We start from the raw sequence: 24,375 nt of genomic DNA on the forward strand, positions 1-24,375 counted from the left end.
CGAGCTACACTGAACAAAAATATATAACGCAACATGTAAAGTGTTGGTCCCATGTTTCATGAGCTGAAATAAAAGATCGCAGACATATAACACAAGCACAAAAAGCTTATTTCTCTAAAATGTTGTACACAAATTTGTTTACATCCCTGTTAGTGAGCATTTTGCCAATATAAGGTGTGGCATATCAAGAAGCTGATTAAACAGCATGATCATTACACCTTGTGCTGGGGACAATAAAAGGCCACTTTAAAATGTGCAGTTTTGTCAAGCAACACAATGCCACAGCTGTCGCCCATGTTTTGAAGGAGCATGTAATTGGCATGCTGACTGCAAGAATGTCCAACAGAGTTGTTGCCAGAGAATGTTCATTTCTCTACCATAAGCATCCTCCAATGTTGTTTTAGAGAATTTGTCAGTACGCCCAACTGGCCTCACAACCACAGACCACGTGTAACCAGGCCAACCCAGGACCTCCACATCCAGATTCTTCACCTGCAGGATCGTCTGAGGGGGATGTGTGGGGAGATGCTGAGGAGTATTTCTGTCTGTAATAAAGCCCTTGTGTGGGGAACAACTCATTCTCCCCAGTGGGTGGGCCTATGCCCTCCAAGGCCCACTCATGGCTGCACCCCTGCCCATGTGAAATCCATAGATTTGGGCCTAATTTATTTACTTCAACTGACTGATTTCCTGATATGAAATGTAACTCAGCAAAATCTCTGAAATTGTTGCGTTTATATTTTTGTTCAGTATAAATATGTTCAAATCCATTCATATGCAAGTAAAATGCACTAGACTCCTGAGTCGTATCGGAATTACAACTCCAGCTTTCACTGTATCACCCAGAAATTATCAGGAATAATTCAAAATGAGTAATACATTAAAATAAAATCATAACATTATTCATATTCACCATCAATAACAATATATATTTTATATTAAAATGTCATTTAAATCATACAAAAAAGCATCTAACTAGCTAGTTTGTTGATTTCTGAAACAAGAAATCAAAAGACTGCCTTCAAATGCTACTCGGAATTGGGAAATACAGTGTTTCGACTGGGAAATAAGCACTTGAACGACCCTCCCAATTTGGAATTCGTAGAGGGAAAGTCGGAGATGGAGATGATACTCAATTTAAGAGTTGTGACGTTTCATCACTGACCTCTCACCTTTGATGCCGTCAAACTTATCAATGTGGATAATAGCTAAGCAAGCTAGCTAACTTTATCATTAGCAATATTAGCTCATTTTGCTAGCTAAAATGTCATTGGTTGAAGAATTGCTCTGACTTCCAAATCAGTCATGTTGGACTTACGACTTAAAAATTCCCAGTCCTGAAGAGCATCTAAAGGCAACAATATTCCATGGGACTTCGGACGGTCTGGTTCAGGTCCAGAAGTGTAGTGTGAACCATGTTGTTCTTCCATTGTCACAGGAGAAACAATATGAGAAATCTGTCAGAGAAATAGGTAAAATAACTGTTAGTTGAGGAAATCCCAAAAATACAAATGTACAGTTTAAGGCATGTTTTTTGTGGGTGGAGTTACTGCTCTCTCACCATGACAACACTTCCTGCTGGGGCACCTCCTCTTCCTGAGGGCCTGGTCTCTTAAGTTGGTTGTCCTTCTCTGTACAGACACATGAGTTGGTTTATACAAATAAGCATGTGGTCCACATTCATCTCCCCTCTTACAATTGGACTAGGCCTAAATGAAACAATTGACCGATCAATGTCTCATAGCATTCAATTCCGTTTCTTCACTAGAATGATATTAAAACATCGATAAACGTACCACTCAGGTGTCCGGCATCTTCGTCATCCAAGAGGTTGGCAGTGGAGGCAGCATTACCCAGTCTGATAGAGAATGTTAAGAGGACTGGCAGTGATTTAAACATAATACTAAGCCTGCTGGACCAGAGTCAAGGCCATGAGAGGACCTCCTAATTCAGCACACCCCTAATAAAGCCAGAATGGATACTAAATGGGACATTCCCTGGAATTCAAACCCACTAACATCAGAAACAAAAGGCAGATATTACAGCCACTCATCAACATGCAGGGATGTCTCTCAGGGATAGTTAATTACATCTTTACAATGCAAGCGCATCTGTTCAGTTCAATTGAAGCTCAAGGTCACTTCTGGCAAGGACAAAAGAACCATTGGGCAATGGAGGCCTGTCAGGGAGAGGAGGGGGAGGTGATGGGTGGGGTAGGGGACCACTGGTGAAGTGGAAGGATACGAATGGTGTTTCAAGAGGGCTCTCCTTTTCGTTTTTCTTCTTCTGGTCTTTTCAGAGAAAGCTCTAGCGACTTCAAAAAGCTTCTTCCGTGTAGCTGTGGAGGATTACAGGATCAAATAGAAAGTGGAGAGAAAACAGAATTGGTAAATTGAATAAAAATGTTAACAGTTTGGGCTGAGTTTGTTTAAATTAATATGACTGATTGGATTTGAGAAAGCATATGTCCATCAATACATACTTATATATTTCAGAAAACATCTTATTCTTAATATCTTATTTGCCGTTTTAAAGAGCAGGAATGGTGGAAACTTTTACTACTGTATACCTTTCAGGAGCACCAACTTTAAGAGGGTAATGTCCTACAAATGTATGTTGATTTCTAATAATGACCTTGCTGTATATAGACACCATCCCTCATTTCCAGTTCCATGCACTGCTAGAACCTTCTAGAACCATTTCATGCTAACTGGACATTCCCAACGTGGAAAGTTCTGATAACATTTGGAATTTGGGAGCGACAGAGAGACACATACATTGAGAAAAATATTTAGTTACGCCCCAGAGATAAAGCTAGAGATTGGGAGTGTTCTTACATTTGCCCATGTGCTTGAGTTTGTCACGGAACAAGGCATCGTCTGTAACATTGGTGCAGGCCTCCCCAGAGCCTGAGGCACAATTATCTCCTAAAACACAAACAAGAAGCGTGAAATAGACCCCACAGAGATGCGCAAGAAAAGAGAAAGACACACACACGTCTTATCAAGGCATGATAAGACGCACACAGAGACATGTGCTTCTACATCTGCATTGCTTGCTGTTTGGGGTTTTAGGCTGGGTTTCTGTACAGCACCTTGTGACATTGGCTGAAGTAAAAAATAAAAATAAAGTCTATAAATACATTTGATTGATTGAGTGATTGATTGACAAACAACGACTGAGATGCACACAGAGTCACACTTCCTCTGTGTGCCTTTAAAATAAAGCATTTCACTGCAGGAGCCTACATGAAACCTGGACCTTTTCAGAGCGAGAGAATACTAGGATGTAGCTGAATGCTATGGAGCGCAGATGAATGATATCTACCTGGAGTGGACATCCCCATGAAAGCTGTTGAATGATGGGACTTGGATGTCTTTGACTCATACTGCAGCCGATCTAAAACAGAGAGAGCCGATGTCTCAGTATCAATATGGTTATGGGCATAGAGGCACTTAGCAGGACAACCTGCAAGCCTTCCTTCATGCATTACTAGTACAGAAGTGGTGAAAATGAAGAGGAAAGCACTGCCATGACATAGAGACCCTTCTAATGACTCTTCATACCTTGATTGGGATGAAAGCATAGTGATATCATCACTTAGTACTGTAGAAGACATTTGGAAACGATGCAGAAAATAATCAGTGTGAGGATGTATTACTGAGTGTGTGCTTGGACGTGTGTGTGTGTGTGTGCACACCTCTCTCAAGGGCGATGAGGAACTCGCGGTTGCGCTGCAACTCCCTCATAAACTCCTCGTTCTGCAGGAAGAGTGCGATGCGCTCATCTCCCAAGTACTGCTTCAGCATCCTCTCCTGCTCCGTCTCCATGCCAACCTGGCCTGCCCTGGCCCCCGCCCCTGGCTGAACCTGCTGCGTCATGGACGACAGGGATGAGGAGGACGAGGGCTGGGTCAGACTACTCTGCATTAGGCTGGTGTATGAGCACTGCAGGGAGGAGGGAACAGAGAGAACATTGTTAGACATGTCAAAGTCCTATGTGGAAATACTCAAGTTTTTTATCAAATTGCACCATGAATTGAAAATAATATCTCGTTTTTTGGGTGGCGTCTTCATTTTTGGAAGACTACCAGGGAACTGATTATGTATAAATAGCTGAACTGTATTTTGCTTAGCGTGCAGCCTGTTGTAGAGGCTGGTAATTATCCAGCCAGTTGGTCATCAGAGCAGAGTGCCAGGCAGCCAGCAGTCTGTAAGTAATGGCAGTGTGGGTTAATGGTCCATTAGGTGCTGACCCATAAATCTACCTACTGGCAGACTATCCAGCTGCTGAGGCAGGATCCGCAGGAAGTCATCAGGGAGGTTGCCTAGTAACGGTGGGTTCCAGTTCCTGTAACTGCCAACCTGCCATTGACTGGCAGGGGGGGGTGGACAAGAAGGGGGCTGGCAGGGAGGAGTTTGACTGGCATCAAAGCTGGCAGAGAGATGGCAAAGGATATTGTTAGTTCCATTGATGCTACGTTCTGTAACAGTAAATATCAATCATTTTGTGTTGGTCATCTTCAAAGGATCCATCTAACATAAACATTACTGCTTTTCTTTCTTCTGAAAGGTTCTCTCCTTGGCACACATATACAACATTGTGGTCATATAACAAAACTATCACTAGTATTAGGTCTACAGATCTACCCAAAGTTAGAGCACAGTTAAGAATATGTACCTCGCATGGATTTCATAGCTTCTGCACTAGCATTCATTAGACAGCAGGTGGAGCATTGAATGCATTATGAACCTCTTAGCATTCAAAGCACTCACAGCATGAATCGCTGACGAGCCATATCATGTATTAGATATAGAGAAAGCACCAAAGAAGAATATGCATCTAAACACTCATGTAAATGATGGTTTCAGAGAAAATGTATTCATTAATTCACATTATCCCAACCATCTATTATTCTCCTTTAAGTGAAATGAGGTCAGAGCCAGCCAGGTGGCCCTGAGACCTCCCCCTTCCCTCCCTTCACTTCACTTCACTTCACTTCACTTCACTTGCCTGGGAGGTGGTGAGGCTGTGGGCAGGACCTCGTCTGGGTACTTCCTGTCGTAGATGTGCATGTCATAGGAGGGCGGGGAGTAGACCGGCAGGGGCTCCTCGTCAGAGCTGTCCGGCTCCAACGTCCTCTCCAGGATCTACAAGGTCAGAGGTCAGAGGAGACATTGAGAATGTTCTAAAGGACATGACAACCCCTTCAGATGGCACATATGAACACTTCAAAGAGCAGATGAAATGAATAATGACTCTGTATTATAACCGCTCATTGGAAATGCAGCTTGGCCTTTATGCCCTTAATAAGAGGCAATGTGAGGGCTTTCATTGGGCTGTTTTACTAACGTCAAGCAGCAGGTTTTCATCCTGTATTTAATCAATGTAAATGAACTTCACTTTCCAAATAACAGCCTAGCATGCGAGGTAGAACACGCTCCACTATAAATATTAAGTTCAGCTCTTCATCATTTATTAAGATAAACATTTCCTCCTCTCTCTCTGGTCATTCAGAGTGATAGAGGGAAATAAACTAAACAAAGTTCAATAATATCCTGTGTGGAGCATGGTGTCATTGGTGGAATACTGCCAGAGTGGACTGAGGCTAATAAAAACACAAAATATGGTTGGAATTGAGAGACCTGCAGTAATTGAATCAAATCCAAAGCGAACAGCTTGGCAGTCCAATAAGGCACTTGATACAGCCTTGTTACTACTCAGAAAGAGTTTATGCATCAGTACAAAAGGAGTTCATGAATGTCCAAAGGAATGGCTTGTCTTGGCTGTTCACAGCAGTCAACACATTGCTAGAGAGCATAACCTACCTCTGGGTATTGGCAAGCTTTTGAAGACCGCTTTAGACAGCCTATCTGTTGTAACTTTAATGTGTTTGAGTTAATGTTTAAGTTCATTCTTTGAGCTGAGATATTTGAGAATTCTTTAGATTTATTTGCATATGTAATTGTATTGGGTTGTGTTGAATTCTGTTTTTTGACTGCAAGTCCCAGAATGCCTTGCGAGGGGAATGAGTGATAACGCGCCAATTATGTGCAGGTGCGGGATTGTAGCTGACTTTCCGACAGCATCTTACCTGCATTGCTCTGTACCAAAACCATTGTTGTTAAATGTAACGTAAACAAGTATTCTTACTAAAAGAAGCTTTCGTATCAAAACCGACGTCCCGAGTCATTACTAAGAAGTTAGCAAATCTAATACTATCAAAGCTTTCTGTCCACAATAGCAGTGTATAATCACAGTGACCTCCAGAGAAATGCATGTCATCCACTACAACCGCATATTAAAAGCAACATCAAATACTTTTCCCTCCTCAGGAGCAACCATCTGGTTTGAAGAGGCAAACAAATAAATACAATGAAATAAGGTGTATGAATGAATATGGTGTGAAAAAGTAGCTTACAACTTTGACATGCATTTCATGATAAACTATAGTCTCAGACTTAGGTTGTGTTCATTTAGTTTAATCTGGGCTACCCACTAGTTCCTATACCAGTAGCCCCCAGACGTACCTCAGGAGGAAGGCTGTCCTCTGAGTCAGAGCTGTCGTTAGAGCCGTGTCCGTCTAGGCTCATCTGGAGCAGCTGGTCGATGGTGCAGTCCACGGCTCCGTGATTGGCCCGCAGAACACACTCTATCACCTCCTGTTCCATGCTGGGGAACATGGTCCTGAAGTCCTCCATGGCCTGGTTGAACTCCAGACGCCGCACCGTGCGCCCACTCCCACCGGGACGACTGTTGTTGAGTTCGCCTGGAGCAGGGCTTTCCTCGTGCGGCGCCACATCACCATGGTTACCACTGCTGTTGCTGTGGCGGCGGAACAGGCTGGTCATCATCCAGAGAGCCTCCAACCTCCGTACGGCGCCCCTCCTCCGCGCCGGCAATACCACCCGAGAAATGGTGGCTCCTAGTCCTTGGACGGTGGGCACCCACCGCCTGCCTCCCCTCCCCTGGCTTAACCCTGGCCTGCTGCTTCAACTGTGCCAGTCCACCTCAGGGCCCTCAGCGCTCGGCCCCGTTATCCCCTCATCATCACAACACCACAGACAGCCGGTCACACTTCTTCCTCTGTTTTTGAGCCAGCTGCATCCAATGCTGTGAGGATGTGGTGGCTGGTCTCCCCAGGCAGGCAGGCAGGCAGTGTGTTGAGGACACAGTGCTGCGTTCTCTCTGATCAGAGGTGGGCTAGCAGTGCCCTAGGACTTCCAGCCCACACATCCCTTCAGCACCTGCAGTGTTGGGAACAGGAAGAATTTCAGGAACAGCAGTCATGTTGTGGAGAAGCAGACAGACATCATGACTGAGCATCACAATGAGCAGCGGTGGAAATGAACATGTTCCTCTCGAGCAATAGCCGAGGTGTGTCCAAGGAGGCTATAGAAAGATAAGGCTATAGATTTCTGGGACACACACACACACACACACACACACACACACACACACACACACACACACACACACACACACACACACACACACACACACACACACACACACACACACACACACACACACACACACACACACACACACACACACACACACAAAGTGCGGTTACAATTCAGCTTGGGGCCGTCTCAATCAGAGTCACTGACTGATAACATTACTTCCTCAACAACGACACCCTGCAACAGCCCAGTCACCCTAGGTGTCCGCATTCCCACAGCAACGCTTATGTCCCCAGGCACCAGAAAAGCGTCAGCCAGTGCCAGCAGAGGAAAATGGTCCTCTATCCATCGTTTTTGATGCTCCCGGACTGTGTAGCTTTCATTTGGGTGATTATTAGCTAGCTGGACACAGTCAAGATATTGTATGAATGTAGGAGAGGCCATAAGAAAACATAATGGAGCACACAGGATGAAATGGGGAAGTGTGACGTGAACCTGTGAATCACAGTGCTGCACCAAGGACACAGTGCTCTGCCCTGTCCTATGGTCTGGCTGCTAAGAGTTTCTGCAATTTTTATTTATTTATATATTTTCTAGATGTCATGGCACGCCATATGATCTGACACAAACATACAATGCATTCAGAAAATATTCAGATCCCTTGAGTCCACCTGTGGTAAATTAATTTAATTGGACATGATTGCATGATTGCACACATTGTATATAGACTGCCCATTTTTTTTCTACTGTGTTATTGACTTGTTAATTGTTTATTCCATGTGTAACTCTGTGTTGTCTGTTCACACTGCTATGCTTTATCTTGGCCAGGTCGCAGTTGCAAATGAGAACTTGTTCTCAACTAGCCTACCTGGTTAAATAAAGGTGAAAAAAAAAATTGATTTGGAAAAGGCACACACCTGTCTATGAGGTCCCACAGTTGGCAGTGCATGTCAGAGCAAAAACCAAGTCACAAGGTCAAAGGAATTGTTTGTAGAGCTCAGAGACAGGATTGTGTCGAGGCACAGATCTGGGGAATTGTACCAAAATATTTCTGCAGCATTTAAGGTCCCCAAGAACACAGTGGCCTCCATCATTCTTAAATGGAAGAAGTCTGGAACCACCAAGACTCTTCCTAGAGCTGTCCGCCTGGCCAAACGGAGCAATCGGGGGAGAAGGGCCTTGGTCAGGTAGGTGGCCAAGAACTTGATTGTCTCTGGTCTGATGAAGCCAATATTGAACTCTTTGAATTGAATGCCAAGTGTCACGTCTGGAGGAAACCTGGCACCATCCCTACGGTGAAGCATCCTTTAGCTGCCTTTCCTTCCAGTTCTCTGCTGCCAATGACTGGAACGAATTGCAAAAATGACTGAAGCTTTAAGCATCAGCTGTCAGAGCAGCTTATCGATCACTGTAACTGTACACAGCCCCTCTGTAAATTGCCCACCCAACTACCTCATCCCCATACTGTTATTTATTTTTTTAACTGACAAGGCTCTAGAGTTCCTCTGTGGCGATGGGAGAAGCTTACAGAAGGACAGCCCTCCATCAATCAGGCCTTTATGGTAGTAGGCAGACGGAAGCCAGTCCTCAGTAAAAGGCACATGAGAGCCTGCTTGGAGTTTTCCAAAAGGCACCTAAAGGACTCTTAGACCATGAGAAACAAGATTCTCTGGTCTGATGAAACCAAGATTTAACTCTTTGGCCTGAATGCCAAGCATCACATCTGTTGGAGACCTTGCACCATCCCTATGGTGAAGCATCATGTTGTGGGGATATTTGTCAGTAGCATGGACTGGAAGACTAGTCAGGATTGAAGGAAAGATGAAAGGAGCAGAGATCCTTGATGAAAACCTTCTCCCGAGCGCACAGGACCTCAGACTGGGGCAGATGTTCACCTTCCAACAGGACAGCAGCCCTAAGCACACAGGCAATACAATGCAGGAGTGGCTTCGGGACTACTCTCTGAATGTCCTTGAGTGAGCCTGGACCACTCAAAAATAGCTGTGCAGCGACGCTCCCCATCCAACCTGACAGAGCTTGAAAGGATCTGCAGAGAAGAATGGGAGAAACTCCCCAAATAAAGGTGTGCCAAGCTTGAAGCGTCATACCCAAGAAGACTCAAGGCTGCAATCGCTGCCAAAGGGTGCTTCAACAAAGTACTGAGTGAAGTGTCTGAATACTTATATAAATGTTATTTCCATTTTTATACATTTGCAAAAAAAATGAAAATAACTTTTTGCTTTTCCATTATGCGGTGTGTAGATTGAGGATTTATTTTTTAATCCATTTTAGAATAAAGCTGTTAACGTAGCAAAATGTGGAAAAAGTCAAGGGGTCTGAATACAGATTAGCAGAAGCCAGAGACTGAACATACAAAAGACATAGCCTATCTTTACATTAACACTTACTCCTTAGCATAATAGATTCTATGCTAAACTGACTGAAAGAGAGGATTGACTTACAGCAACCAATCCACAAAGTAGAATCACTCGTTATGCTCTTCTTCCAGATACCTCTCTAGGAGAGGATAGGTCTTATCAAACATCCTGCAGGCAGACATCAATTGAAGCCAGTGAGCTGTCTGGGGGAGAGCCCACGTTGTCAAATCAATCATTGCCGAGCTGGCTGAATGATATTCCCCACACACTGATCCCTCACTTTTCACTATTCAACACTAATCTGTACCTAGCACCCAGCTATATTTAGCACCACAATCCACCACAGCTCTTTGTCCTCGTGTAGGCTGCATAGCTGGAGCTGCTTACCGATACGGGAGCCAGGGGAGGACTGCTTTGCCCTTGTGAATTACATAGAGCATAGGGCTTGCTTACGTCACTCATAACTAATGCCTGCTGGTCAGGCCCTGAGCTGATTACAGATACCGGGGGTAGGCAAAGGACAGTTTCATAATTCTCTGTGATGAAAGAGACAATGCACAACATATGGTGCTAGATACACACAAATATTATCATCTTTGGCGAGCTAGGCCTAGCTGTTTTGTATTTCACCAATAAATATGAAAAGAGGGGGTCTCTTCCAGGAACCTCAATTCTCCTGACTATGCTAAGGTACCATTGTAGGCAGCGATGTTATCATATCATAAGAAAATGACAACCTGGTATCACTATGTATGAAGTTATTTACAGTATGGCATCCTCTTCTGCAGTGAAAAGCTTGATAGAAATATGACACTTCCCCTACCATTCTAATCATTGCCAACCCAATAAAAATTCTGTCAGACCCCAGTTCCATGGCAATGGAAACGGAAAACAAACCTCCTGCCTGGTGCCGTAGGCGATGTCAATCTGATTTGTGCAAGTAGTCAGAGACAAATTCAAGACGCAGACCAGCTGTGAACATGCTTGATGAAAACAACGGTCTTACCTTCATGCAAAGCAAAGCAAAAAGGCAAATGCTATATACAGTGCATTAGGAAAGTATTCAGACGCCTTGACTTTTCCATGTGTTGTTATGTTACAACCTTATTCTGAAATTAACCAAATGTTTTTTTCTCTCCTCAATCTATACACAATACCTTATAATGACAAAGCAAAAACAGGTTTTCAGCAAATGTATAAAAAATAACTGAAAAACTGAAAAATACATTTACATGCAGTACCAGTCAAAAGTTGACACACCTACTCATTCCAATGTTGTTCTTTATTTGTTATATTATTATACATTGTAGAATAATAGTGAAGACATCAAAACTATGCAATAACACACTCTCAACCAGCTTCTTGAGGTAATCACCTTGAATCCATTTCAATTAGAAGGTGTGCCTTGTTAAAAGTTCATTTGTGGAATTTATTTCCTTCTTAATGCGTTTGAGCCAACCAGTTGTGTTGTGACAAGGTAGGGGTGGAATACAGAAGATTAGCAAATAAGGGCTAAAGACCAAATCCAAGAACAGCTCAAATAAGCAAAGAGAAATGACAGTCAATCAATTCTTTAAGACTTGAAGGTCAGTCAATCCAGAAAATGTCAAGAACTGCACTTCAAGTGCAGTCGCAAAAGCAATCAAGCGCTATGATGAAACTGGCTCTCATGAGGACCACCACAGGAAAGGAAGACCCAGAGTTACCTCGGCTGCAGAGGATAAGTTCATTAGAGTGAACTGCACCTCATATTGCAGCCCAAATAAATGCTTCACAGAGTTCAAGTAACAGACACATCTCAACATGAACCGTTCAGAGGAGACTGTGTGAATCAGGCCTTCATGGTCAAATTGCTGCAAAGAAACCACTACTAAAGGACACCAAAAATAAGAAGAGACTTGGGCCAAGAGATACGAGCAATGGACATTAGACCGGTGGAAATCTGTCCTTTGGTCTGTTGAGGTCAAATGTGCGATTTTTGGTTCCAACCACCGTGTCTTTGTGAGACATAGAGTAGGTGAACGGATGATCTCAGCATGTGTGGTTCCCACCGTGAAGCATGGAGGAGGTGTAATGGTGCTTTGATGGTGACACTGTCTGTGATTAATTTTGAATTCAAGGTACACTTAACCAGCATGGCTACCACAGCATTTTGCAGTGATACGCTATCCCATCTGTTTTGCGCTTAGTGGGACTATCATTTGTTTTTCAACAGGACAATGACCCAACACACCTTCAGGCTGTGTAAGGTCTATTTGACCAAGGAGAGTGATGGAGTGCTGCATCAGATGACCTGGCCTCCACAATCACACAACCTTAACCCAGTTGAGATGGTTTGGGATGAATTTGACCACAGAGTGAACGAAAAGCAGCCAACAAGTGCTCAGAATATGTCGGAACAGCTTCAAGACTGTTGGAAAAGCATTCCAGGTGAAGCTGGTTGAGAGAATTCAAAGAGTGTGCAATGCTGTCATCAAGGTGGCTACTTTGTAGAATCTAAAATATAAAAAACACTTTTTTTGGTTACTACATGATTCCATGTGTGTTATTTCATTAGTTTTCATAACAAATAAAGAAAAAACCCTTGAATGAGTAGGTGTCCAAACTTTTGACTTGGTACTGTAAGTATTGAGAGCCTTTACTCAGTACTTTGTTGAAGCGCCTTTGGCAGCGATTACAGCCTCAAGTCTTCTTGGGTATGATGCAACAAGCTTGGCACACCTGTATTTGGGGAGTTTCTCCCATTCTTCTCTGCAGATCCTCTCAAGCTCTGTCAGGTTGGAGGGGAGCGTTGCTGCACAGCTATTTTCAGGTCTCTCCAGAGATGTTTGATCGGGTTCAAGTCTGGGCTCTGGCTGGACCACTCAAGGACATTCAGAGACTCGTACCGAAGCCACTCCTGTGTTGTCTTGGCTGTGTGCTTAGAGTCTCTGTCCTGTTGAAAGGTGAACCTTAACCCCAGTCTGAGGTTCTGCGAGTAGGTTTTCATCAAGGATCTCTCTTTACTTTTCTCTGTCCATCTTTCCCTCGATCCTGACTAGTCTCCCAGTCCCTGCCTCTGAAAAATATCCCTACAGCATGATGCTTACACCACCATGTTTCACCATAGATGTAACCAAGATGGCATAGCAGTTCAGACGTCTTTTGTCCTCGTCTTGTCGTGTCCTGTATATATATATATTTACAACTTTTTTCACATACATTTTATTTTTCATCAACTCATCTTCAAAACACTCTCCTGCAACCCGCCTCACCAATTAATATTTATAAAAAAGTATTATTTACCTCAAATCTGTAATCCTCCAAGAAGCTAGCCAGAAACTAGCCAGAAGCTAGCCAGAAGCAGCCCAGACGCTAATCCAGAAGCTAATCAGAAGCTAGTTAGCTTTTTAAAGGCAAATCGTTTGTATTACGCTAACCACGGTTTGTGGTCATCAGCTATCCTTTAGCTCGAAAATCTATCGCCAATTTTGTACGGCGCAGCGCGGCTCGGAACGGAACATACCGGACCAATTTTTCTCTCCATGTCCCTGGATTTCAACTGATCTCTGGACATTCATACTCGGATCTTCTCACAGCTAGCTAGCTACTATCCGTGTGACTATCGGCTTTCGTCGATTCCGGAGATAGCCAGCTCCGTCAATCACTCCTGAGTTCCATCAATCACTCCGGGGCTGCAGTCACCTATCCGGACCCGTTTTACTGCCTACGCGGAGCCCCACCGGGCCTTCACAACTGGACTGCCGACGTTATCTACCCAAAGGAGATCCGGCTGGCTCCTCCGTCGCGACGTTACCTGAACGCCCATCTGCGGCCTGCTAACCGTTAGCTGTCTTATCGGCTGCTATCTGAATAGACAATCGGACAATTTATTTATTTTTTTATTATTATTATTATTATTATTATGTTTTCTTCTTGGGCCTCTATAACTATATCTATTGTTTTTATTTTTGTTGTTGTTGTGTGATTTGGATTAATCCCCTCTACCACACGGAACCCCACTAATCTACTGACGGAACGCAAGAGGTGGCTAATAACAGACCTCCATCCTATGCTAGCTTGCTACCGATGGCCTGGCTAGCTGTCTAAATCGCCGTGACCCCCAACCAACCTCTCCACTCACCGGACAATTTTGATCACTCGACTAAGCATGCCTCTCCTTAATGTCAATATGCCTTGTCCATTGCTGTTCTGATTAGTGTTTATTGGCTTATTTCACTGTAGAGCCTCTAGTCCTGCTCACTATACCTTATCCAACCTATTAGTTCCACCACCCACACATGCAATGACATCTCCTGGTTTCAATGATGTTTCTAGAGACAATATCTCTCTCTTCATCACTCAATACCTAGGTTTACCTCCACTGTATTCACATCCTACCATACCTTTGTCTGTACATTATACCTTGATGTACATTATACCTACCATGCCTTTCTAAGGTCTTCAAAAGCCAAGTCAACAAACAGATTACCGACCATTTAGAATCTCACCATACCTTCTCTGCTATGCAATCTGGTTTCAGAGCTGGTCATGGGTGCACCTCAGCCACGCTCAAGGTCCTAAACGATATCTTAACCGCCATCGATAAGAAACATTACTGTGCAGCCGTATTCATTGATCTGGCCAAGGCTTTCGACTCTGTCAATCACCACATCCTCATCGGCAGACTCGACAGCCTTGGTTTCTCAAATGATTGCCTCGCCTGGTTCACCAACTACTTCCCTGATAAAGTTCAGTGTGTCAAATCAGAGGGTCTGCTGTCCGGACCTCTGGCAGTCTCTATGGGGGTGCCGCAGGGTTCAATTCTTGGACCGACTCTCTTCTCTATATACATCAATGAGGTCGCTCCTGCTGCTGGTGAGTCTCTGATCCACCTCTACGCAGACGACACCATTCTGTATACTTCCGGCCCTTCTTTGGACACTGTGTTAACAACCCTCCAGGCAAGCTTCAATGCCATACAACTCTCCTTCCGTGGCCTCCAATTGCTCTTAAATACAAGTAAAACTAAATGCATGCTCTTCAACCGATCGCTACCTGCACCTACCCGCCTGTCCAACATCACTACTCTGGACGGCTCTGTAAACTCTCCTTCCAGACCCATATCAAACATCTCCAATTCAAAGTTAAATCTAGAATTGGCTTCCTATTTCGCAACAAAGCATCCTTCACTCATGCTGCCAAACATACCCTTGTAAAACTGACCATCCTACCAATCCTCGACTTTGGCGATGTCATTTACAAAATAGCCTCCAATACCCTACTCAACAAATTGGATGCAGTCTATCACAGTGCAATCCGTTTTGTCACCAAAGCCCCATATACTACCCACCATTGAGACCTGTACGCTCTCGTTGGCTGGCCCTCGCTTCATACTCGTCGCCAAACCCACTGGCTCCATGTCATCTACAAGACCCTGCTAGGTAAAGTCCCCCTTATCTCAGCTCGCTGGTCACCATAGCATCTCCCACCTGTAGCACACGCTCCAGCAGGTATATCTCTCTAGTCACCCCCAAAACCAATCCTTTCTTTGGCCGCCTCTCCTTCCAGTTCTCTGCTGCCAATGACTGGAACGAACTACAAAAATCTCTGAAACTGGAAACACTTATCTCCCTCACTAGCTTTAAGCACCAACTGTCAGAGCAGCTCACAGATTACTGCACCTGTACATAGCCCACCTATAATTTAGCCCAATCAACTACCTCTTTCCAACTGTATTTAATTAATTAATTAATTTTGCTCCTTTGCACCCCATTATTTTTATTTCTACTTTGCACATTCTTCCATTGCAAAACTACCATTCCAGTGTTTTACTTGCTATATTGTATTTACTTTGCCACCATGGCCTTTTTTGCCTTTACCTCCCTTCTCACCTCATTTGCTCACATTGTACATAGACTTTTTTATACTGTATTATTGACTGCATGTTTGTTTTACTCCATGTGTAACTCTGTGTCGTTGTATCTGTCGAACTGCTTTGCTTTATCTTAGCCAGGTCGCAATTATAAATGAGAACTTGTTCTCAATTTCCCTACCTGGTTAAATAAAGGTGAAATAAAAAAAATAAAAAAATGGGAATGGTGCCAGGTTTCATCAGACCAGATGATCTGGTTTCTCATAGGTCTGAGAGTCTTTTAGGTGCCTTTTGGCAAACTCAAAGTTAGCTGTCTGGTGCATTTTACTGAGGAGTGTCTTCCGTCTGGCCAATCTACCAAAAATGCCTGATTGGTGGAGTGCTGCAGAGATGGTTGTCCTTCTAGAAGTTTCTCCCATCTCCACAGAGGAACTCTGTCAGTTACTATTGGGTTATTATAGTCACCTCCCTGACCAAGTCCCTTCTCCCCCGATTGCTCAGTTTGGCCAGGCGGCCAGCTCTAGGAAGGGTCTTGGTTCCAACAGTCTTCCATTTAAGAACAATGGAGGCCACTGTGTTCTTGGGGACCTTCAAGGCTGCAGCCATGGTGCAGAAATATTTTGGTACCCTTCCCCAGATCTGTGCCTCGACACAATCCTGTCTCAGAGCTGTACGGACAATTCCTTCAACCTCGTGTCTTGGTTTTTGCTCTGACATGCACTGTCAACTGTGGGATCTTAAATAGACAGGTGTGTGTCTTTCCAAATCATGCCCAATCAATTTAATTTATCACAGGTGGACTCCAATCAAGTTGTCAAAACATCCATTTTAGAATAAGGCTGTAACTGAACAATGTGGAAAAAGTCAAGGGATCTGAATATTTTCCGAATGCATTGGATGATCAATGGAAACAGGCTGCACCTGAGCTCAAATTCGAATCTCACAGCAAAGGGTCGGAATACTTACTTAGTAAGGTATTTCTGTTTTCAATGTTTTATACATGTGCAAAAAAATATATAATAATAATGTTTTTGCTTTGGCATTATGGCATATTGTTCTTAGATTGATGAGGAACAAAATCATTTAATCAATTTCAGAATAAGGCTGTAAAGTAAAAAAATGTGGAAAAAGTCAAAGGGTCTAAATACTTTCCAAATGCACCGTATCAGTGATGAACTACATTCAGCTGCGGGCCAATTTTTCTTGAGCGGAGGCTCGGGGGGCCGGAACTACAAATAAACTACAAATAATTGTAGACAGCAAATTGACCGCAAGAAGCCCAAACAGATATATTTGACTAAAACATCATTTTAAATCTCGCTTACATTTGTATACGATCACATACATCTCTCTATTATGCTTTGGAACAAAAAAATTGCATATATTATTATATTATAGTAGAATGGACAGATACTGTTGAGGTTGTTGCCCTAAGCATGTGCAGATAGCTTTGATGCTGCTACCCTTGGGGTAGCTACTGTAGCATAAGGGGCATATAAGACTTCCTTGTCTTACACTCACAACTATGATGAAATAATAATCTGCAAAAAAAATGTCATGCCCAAATATTACAAAAGCCAATTATGATGAATTATGATGAATTAAAAGCTGATCATATTATTTTTCAAATTGTAATTTTCCAGGCTGACAACTTCCCATCATACCTCAGAGACTTTTGGAACCTGATTAAGACGGAAGTGGAGAGCAGCAAAATCCCTGTCAGAGAAATACAGTGTGTAAAGCAACAGAACAATGGCCTAATAGCAGTGGATTGCCTAAGCCAAGCTAACATGGGACCAGGCTACTGCTCTCTTCATACAAAAGTGCTAGCCTGCAGCACCAGCACCATCACTGGCCAAAATTACTGTGGTGTTCAGGTGAAACGGACATTGTGCTGCAGAAATAAGAAGAGCATTCTGAAATGAAGCCAATTTGAGCAGCTTACAGAGCTGCACTGGTCCTTGATATGAGTAGCGGACTAGCGGTCATCAATTCGCTTAGAATGATTATGATGTCCGCCTACACAAAGGACTGCATGTCTGTTTTCAGTTAACACAATACTGTAACCCTACGTAAACACACAGTCTAACACTGAGGTGCTAGGCTAGAGCTCAGTCCTGGACCAAAATGGGATTACCCTGACATTGAATATGTCCCTTACTTTTGTATTTTTCCTCTAACTTAGGCCTAGAGACAGGAACGAAAGCAACTCTGGCTCTAATAGGCTAATTAACGAAAATATGTCCTAACTCCAAAGACCTTGCATCAGTCTGTTGTGCCAGTGAGTGATAAAAGCACTTTACATCCAATAAGATCTTATGATGAAAAAGACCAATATTCATGATAGGTCCATATATTCTGGGCCTTCTGCCAAATGAGATAGAGAGCAGAAGTTTACTTCTCTCCCTGGAGAGGTTTAAAAAACACACACAGGAAATTCTTAGCTCTCCCATACTCAGGAAAACAGTGGGGACAGCATTCTTGCCCCTGTAGTCACACTTTCCACAACAACAATCCTAAAGCTCTCCCCAGGGCGCTTCTTAGTCGGGTCCCCAGCCTCTCTGGCAGCCAAGCACAGGGAGGAGACTTACTTCACTCTACAGTCCTACCATTTTTTGTTGTTCTGGCTTTGTACTCCAGCAATGATACAATGACTATGAGATTAAAGTGCAGATTGTCAACTTTAATTTGAGGGTATTTCATCCATATCGGGTGAAACATTTAGAAATTACAGCAGTTTATGTACATAGTCCCCACATTTTAGGGGATCAAAGATATTGTGACAAATTCACCTGTGTGTATTGAAGTAGTCAAAAGTTTAGTATATCAAAAATCCCATATTCGTAGCACGCAATGATTACATCTAGCTAGTGACTCTACAAACGGGTTGAATACATTTGCTGTTTGTTTTGGTTGCATTTTAGAATATTTTGTATCATTTTGGAGTCACTTTTATTGTAGAATAAGAATATAATATTTCTAAACACTTCTACATCAATGTGGATGATACCATGACTACATATAGTCCTGAAAGAATAGTGAATAACAATGAGAGAGAAATGTACAGATATACAAATATCATACCCCCAAGAAATGCTAACCTCTTGCAATTGCAATAACTGGTGAGGTTAAAACATTGTTGTTTTTTACAGTCAGCAGTCAGCAAGCAAGAGCTAGCTGTAGTAGTAAATATAATGCACAAAATACCTGTACAACACGCTGGGACTCCAAGAGCAAAATATTAATTATTAGGAATAATACTGCAGTGAATAGCCTATAGGCCTACACAATGAATTTACACACACCCATTCAAAAGTTTGGGGTCACTTAGAAATGTCCTTGTTTTTTAAAGAAAAGCAACAAAAAAAATTGCCCATTAAAATAACATCAAATTGATCAGAAATACCGTATAGACATTGTTAATGTTGTAAGTGAAGAGGAAACTCCGGGATGCTGGCCTTCTAGGCAGAGTTGCAAAGAAAAAGCCATATCTCAGACTGGCCAAAAAAATAAAAGATTAAGATGGGCAAAAGAACACAGACATTGGACAAAGGAACACTGCCTAGAAGGACAGCATCCTGGAGTCACCTCTTCACTGTAGACGTTGATACTGGCGTTTTGCAGGTACTATTTAATGAAGCTGCCAGTTGAGGACTTGTGAGGTGTCCGTTTCTCAAACTCGACACTCAAATTTACTTGTCCTCTTGCTCAGTTGTGCATCGGGGCCTTACACTCTTTCTATTCTAGTTAGAGCCAGTTTGTGCTGTTCTGTGAAGGGAGTAGTACACAGCATTGTATGAGCTCTTCGGTTTCTTGGCAACTTCCCGCATGGAATAGCCTTCATTTCTCAGAACAAGAATAGACTTACAAGTTACGGAAAGATTGTAAAGAAACGCTTACATGATTGTGAAAGCTGTTTTCATGAGTTACAGTCTGTGTAATTATGCGATGCCATGCTTGTTGGTGGTTTTAAGACAACTGGGAAAAGAGGTCAAGTCATGACTTCAGTGATCTTCAGGTCTTAAAAGTCTGAGCTCTAGAAAGATGCCAGAGCTTCCGACTTTAAATTACTAGTTACTGTTCAAAATGATTTTCCCAGTTGGCCCCAATTTTTTTTATTTTACCTTTATTTAACTAGCCAAGTCAGTTAATTAAGAACAAATACTTATTTTCAATGACAGCCTAGGAACGGTTGGGTAACTGCCTGTTCAGGGGCAGAACGACAGATTGTACCTTGTCAGCTCAGGGATTTGAACTTGCAACCTTCCGGTTACTAGTCCAACACTCTAACCACTAGGCTACCCTGCCTCCCCAAATGTTATTCTGAGTTCCTAGTTGTCTTGAACAGACTGAAGTTGAAGATTTCCGAGTTGCCAGTTGTTTTGAACACTTACTTCATCACTACAAGCACTGTTTGATTTACAAGATATTCATCACTACAAGCACTGTTTGATTTACAAGATATTCATCACTACAAGCACTGTTTGATTCACAAGATATTCATCACTACAAGCACTGTTTGATTCACAAGATATTCATCACTACAAGCACTGTTTGTTTGACTACAAGCACACAAGATATTCATCACTACAAGCACTGTTTGATTCACAAGATATTCATCACTACAAGCACTGTTTGATATTCATCACTACAAGCACTGTTTGATTCAAGATATTCATCACTACAAGCACTGTTTGACTCACAAGATATTCATCACTACAAGCACTGTTTGATTCACAAGATATTCATCATCACTACAAGCACTGTTTGATTTATTTCACAAGATATTCATCACTACAAGCACTGTTTGATTCACAAGATATTCATCACTACAAGCACTGTTTGACTCACAAGATATTCATCACTACAAGCACTGTTTGACTCACAAGATATTCATCACTACAAGCACTGTTTGATTCACAAGATATTCATCACTACAAGCACTGTTTGATTCACAAGATATTCATCACTACAAGCACTGTTTGACTCACAAGATATTCATCACTACAAGCACTGTTTGACTCACAAGATATTCATCACTACAAGCACTGTTTGATTCACAAGATATTCATCACTACAAGCACTGTTTGACTCACAAGATATTCATCACTACAAGCACTGTTTGATTCACAAGATATTCATCACTACAAGCACTGTTTGATTCACAAGATATTCATCACTACAAGCACTGTTTGATTTGCAAGATACTTGTTCTGGATACGCCAAGCACAAAGACTGATCAAACAGCCAATGGATAGGAAAAGTGAAATGCCCACCCATCCGGGCAGAAGGGTTGTACACCAAAGTTACAGTCTAATTCAATACGTAAATTACAAAATGCTAACAAACACTGGCATTTAATCTTTTACAAATAACACAACCTCCCCTGGACATTTAAAAAAAAATACTAAACCTCCCTCTGAATGAAATTGAAAAAGCCTGAACCTCCCCCATTTCCCCCCGGGTAACAATTGTGAAATTTCAACCGCTTGTCATGCCCTGACTTTAGTTATCTTTGTTTTCTTTATTATTTTGGTTAGGTCAGGGTGTGACAAGGGTGGTTTGTTTAGTTTTTGTATTGTCTCGGGGGTTTTGTATGTTTAGGGTTTTTTGTATGTCTAGGGGTTTATATGTCTATGATTGCCTCGATTGGTTCTCAATCAGAGGCAGCTGTTTATCGTTGTCTCTAATTGGGGACCATATTTAGGTAGCCATATTCATTGGGTATTTTGTGAGTTATTGTCTATGTATAGTTGCTTGTGTCAGCACTCAATGTTTACAGCTTCACGTTCCTTTTGTTGTTTTGTATAGTTTGTTAAGTGTTCTTCGTTCATTAAAAGAAGAATGTATTCTAATCACGCTGCTCTTTGGTCTCCTCGTTACGACGAACGTGACACCGCTCCCTTACATCATCAACATTTCAAGAATAAAGTTCTATATGAGTGCTAAAATGGCAGCCAAACTCTCTCTATATACAGTGCATTCGGGAAGTGTTCAGACCCCTTGACTTTTTCCACATTGTTACGTTACAGCCTCATTCTAAAAATGATTACATTGCTTTCGCCCATCAATCTACACACAACACCCCGTAATGACAAAGCAAAAACAGGTTGAGAAATGCTACAAGCTTGGCACACATGTTTTGGGGGAGTTTCTCACATTCTTCTGTGCAGTTCCTCTCAGGTTGGATGGGTAGCATTGCTGCACAGCTATTTTCAGGTCTCTCCAGAGATGTTCGAACGGGTTCAAGTCCGGGCTCTGGCTGGGCCACTCAAGGACATTCAGAGACTTGTCCGGAAGCCACTCATGCATCATCTTGCCTGTGTGCTTAGGGTAATTGTCCTGTTGGAAGGTGAACTCTCGCCCCAGACTGAGGTCCTAAGCGCTCGGGAGCAGGTTCTCTTTACTTTTCTCTGTTCATCTTTCCCTCAATCATGAACAGTCCCCCAGTCCCTGCCACTGAAAAACATCCCCACAGCATGATGCTGCCACTACCATGCTTCACCGTAGGGATGGTCCCAGGTTTCCTCCAGACGTGACGCTTAGCATTCAAGCCAAATAGCTCAATCTTGGTTTCATCTGACCAGAGAATCTTGTTTCTCTTTGTCTGAGAGTCCTTTAGGTGCCTTTTGCCAAACTCCAAGCGGGCTGTCATGTGCCTTTTACTGAGGAGTGGCTTCCGTCTTGCCACTCTACCATAAAGGCCTTCTTGCTGGAGTGCTGCAGAGATGGTTTTCCTTCTGGAAGGTTCTCCCATCTCCACAGAGGAACTCTAGAGCTCTGTCAGAGTGACCATCGGATTTTTGGTCACCAAGGCCCTTCTCCCCCAATTGCTCAGGTTGGCTGGGCGGCCAGCTCTAAGAAGAGTCTTGGGGGTTTCAAACTTCTTCGATTTAGGAATGATGGCGACCACTGTGTTCTTGATGATCTTCAATGCTGCAGAAATGGTTTGGTACCCTTCCCACTCCCACGTCCAACTATTCTCCACACATATGCCAACACAGTACACTAGGTTTAAATTATGCCCTGATCTTGTGCACTAACAAGGTACAGCCAGAACCGTACTGTCATATATGTATAATTTGTAATCAATTTAATTCTATAATGCACATCATATGATTTTTATAGTATTTTTCTGAAACACAAAAATGCTTTAAGATAATGCAATACAATTATAGGGGAAAAAATAAATGACAAAAATCAGCTGACCAGAAATAACATGATAGGTGATGGTATGCACCTGACATTGAAATAGAATTGACCCCAGCTATGGACATCTGTGCCAGGAGACCCTTGGGGCCTGGTGGGCAAGGCAGCAGCACAAGATAAATTGCACTGTGATTGCTCGTGCCCGTGGTACACCCGGCTGCGTGGCTAGTGAAGCACGCGACACCATTCACCAAAAGGTCGCCAACTTCATCTCATAACACTCTTCAGGTGACAGTTAGCTGGTTGGTTACCTGCTAGCCAGCTAAGACGAGTTAATAAACATAAATTGCAAGCAGAAACATGCAAACCTGTAAAACAAAAAATCTACAGGACAACTAACATGGAATAACTTAAGTATTTAAAACAAAAAACGACATTTGAAATGGTGTATTGTATTTGCGCCATTGAAATGTAGCTAACGTTAGTGAGCTAGATTTTAGCAAGCTACGTTAGCTTTGCTAGCTAGCATTTGTGATGTGTGAAATGTAAACTCCCAACCCTTACCAGGCAAAGAGCGGACGCCAACATCTGCAGCTAGAAAAGGAAGTAGCTACCCCATTCCTACTATCGAAATTCAAAAACAATGATTTGTTTACCCAAGGGGCGATGGTAAACGTTGACGGAAAGTGTTTTCTCTGGGCGCAAGTTGCAGTTGCGACGGAATACTGTGCTGTCTGTCATCCAATGATGCTCTTTCTCCCACTTCTCCACGACGATCAAGCTATTGCACGCAAATTCAGTCGAGCATGGATAGCTTTGCTTGACGGTGGAGTTGGATAACCTGACCGCAATCCGTCACTGTAGTTCGGAGTCACGCGCGGCGCAGACACATGGACACAGAGAGCCGCCTAGTGGAGAAATATGGGAATCACAGAGGCACAATGATACTTTCATGAGGTTTTTGTAAATAAGGATATTTTGATAAACGAAAACAGCAATTATGTAGCCTACATGCTATCATACACTTTTGTAATCCCCAAATGCTTTATTTTTCATAAGCAAAATTGCAATAGCTGAATAACTTGTCCTAAAGTTAATACATTTCTGCAAAATAATTGTATTCGTTCATGAAAACAAGAGGCAACTCATGTGCGACAGTGGCCTCTGACTTAATCCTCTTTGAGAGGAGGGGGGACAAAAGGCTCCAAACAAAAAACACCTGCTTCTTTACTAGCTTGCTTTTCCCTTGGGGTACTCACAATTCAGATCTAAACTGAGCCTCTAAGAATGGTCGGTCACGCTTGACTTAAATAGTTTTCAGTTGGATCTCATAAATAATGTTGGCAGCAATAGAACACTGATTTCATCCTCTCATTTGGTCAGATGAGATAGCCTAATACTGCAACACTGGAGAATGTTGGCCAACATTTAGTTACACTGAATTATTCAAATGAATATAATTTTCTTAATGAAAACACGCAATATCTAATATTCATCTCCTTTATCTCTTCATAGATTTTACCATTTTAAATAGGGTGCATCATCCAGCCACCTTGAACTGTGTACACATCAGAAGAGGATCAGTTGA

The 24,375-nt window shown here is 42.7% G+C and overlaps 1 protein-coding gene across 3 annotated transcripts; it reads right to left on the reverse strand.

The window, feature by feature from the left end:
• Window positions 1-631: 631 nt before the first annotated feature.
• LOC124000321 (CUE domain-containing protein 1-like) lies at window positions 632-23,652 on the reverse strand. 3 transcript variants are annotated; one of them, XM_046306597.1, is made up of 11 exons: window positions 23,444-23,652; window positions 6,531-7,247; window positions 5,014-5,150; window positions 4,272-4,434; window positions 3,701-3,947; window positions 3,328-3,399; window positions 2,838-2,927; window positions 2,245-2,338; window positions 1,797-1,858; window positions 1,562-1,631; window positions 632-1,457 (listed from the first exon to the last, which is right to left on the reverse strand). In XM_046306597.1, coding segments are annotated over exons 2-11 (1,260 nt in total). In that variant the 5' UTR covers window positions 6,855-7,247; window positions 23,444-23,652; the 3' UTR covers window positions 632-1,456. The 3 variants fall into 3 exon arrangements, with proteins under 3 accessions (XP_046162553.1, XP_046162552.1, XP_046162554.1); XM_046306596.1 differs by having other exon boundaries at window positions 23,352-23,652; XM_046306598.1 differs by lacking the exon at window positions 23,444-23,652 and adding an exon at window positions 9,869-10,180.
• Window positions 23,653-24,375: the final 723 nt, after the last annotated feature.

Source organism: Oncorhynchus gorbuscha, linkage group LG16, assembly GCF_021184085.1.
Source record: "Oncorhynchus gorbuscha isolate QuinsamMale2020 ecotype Even-year linkage group LG16, OgorEven_v1.0, whole genome shotgun sequence".
In the NCBI taxonomy this organism is placed as follows: domain Eukaryota; kingdom Metazoa; phylum Chordata; class Actinopteri; order Salmoniformes; family Salmonidae; genus Oncorhynchus; species Oncorhynchus gorbuscha.

Coding starts and splice junctions, on each gene's coding strand:
- LOC124000321 (XM_046306597.1), bottom strand. CDS start 6,854: ATGATGACCAGCCTGTTCCGCCGCCACAGCAACAGCAGTGGTAACCAT. Junction 4,435..5,013: donor ACAGCCTCACCACCTCCCAG/GCAAGTGAAGTG, acceptor TCTCTCTGCCAG/CTTTGATGCCAGTCAAACTC. Junction 2,339..2,837: donor ACTCAAGCACATGGGCAAAT/GTAAGAACACTC, acceptor AATCCTCCACAG/CTACACGGAAGAAGCTTTTT.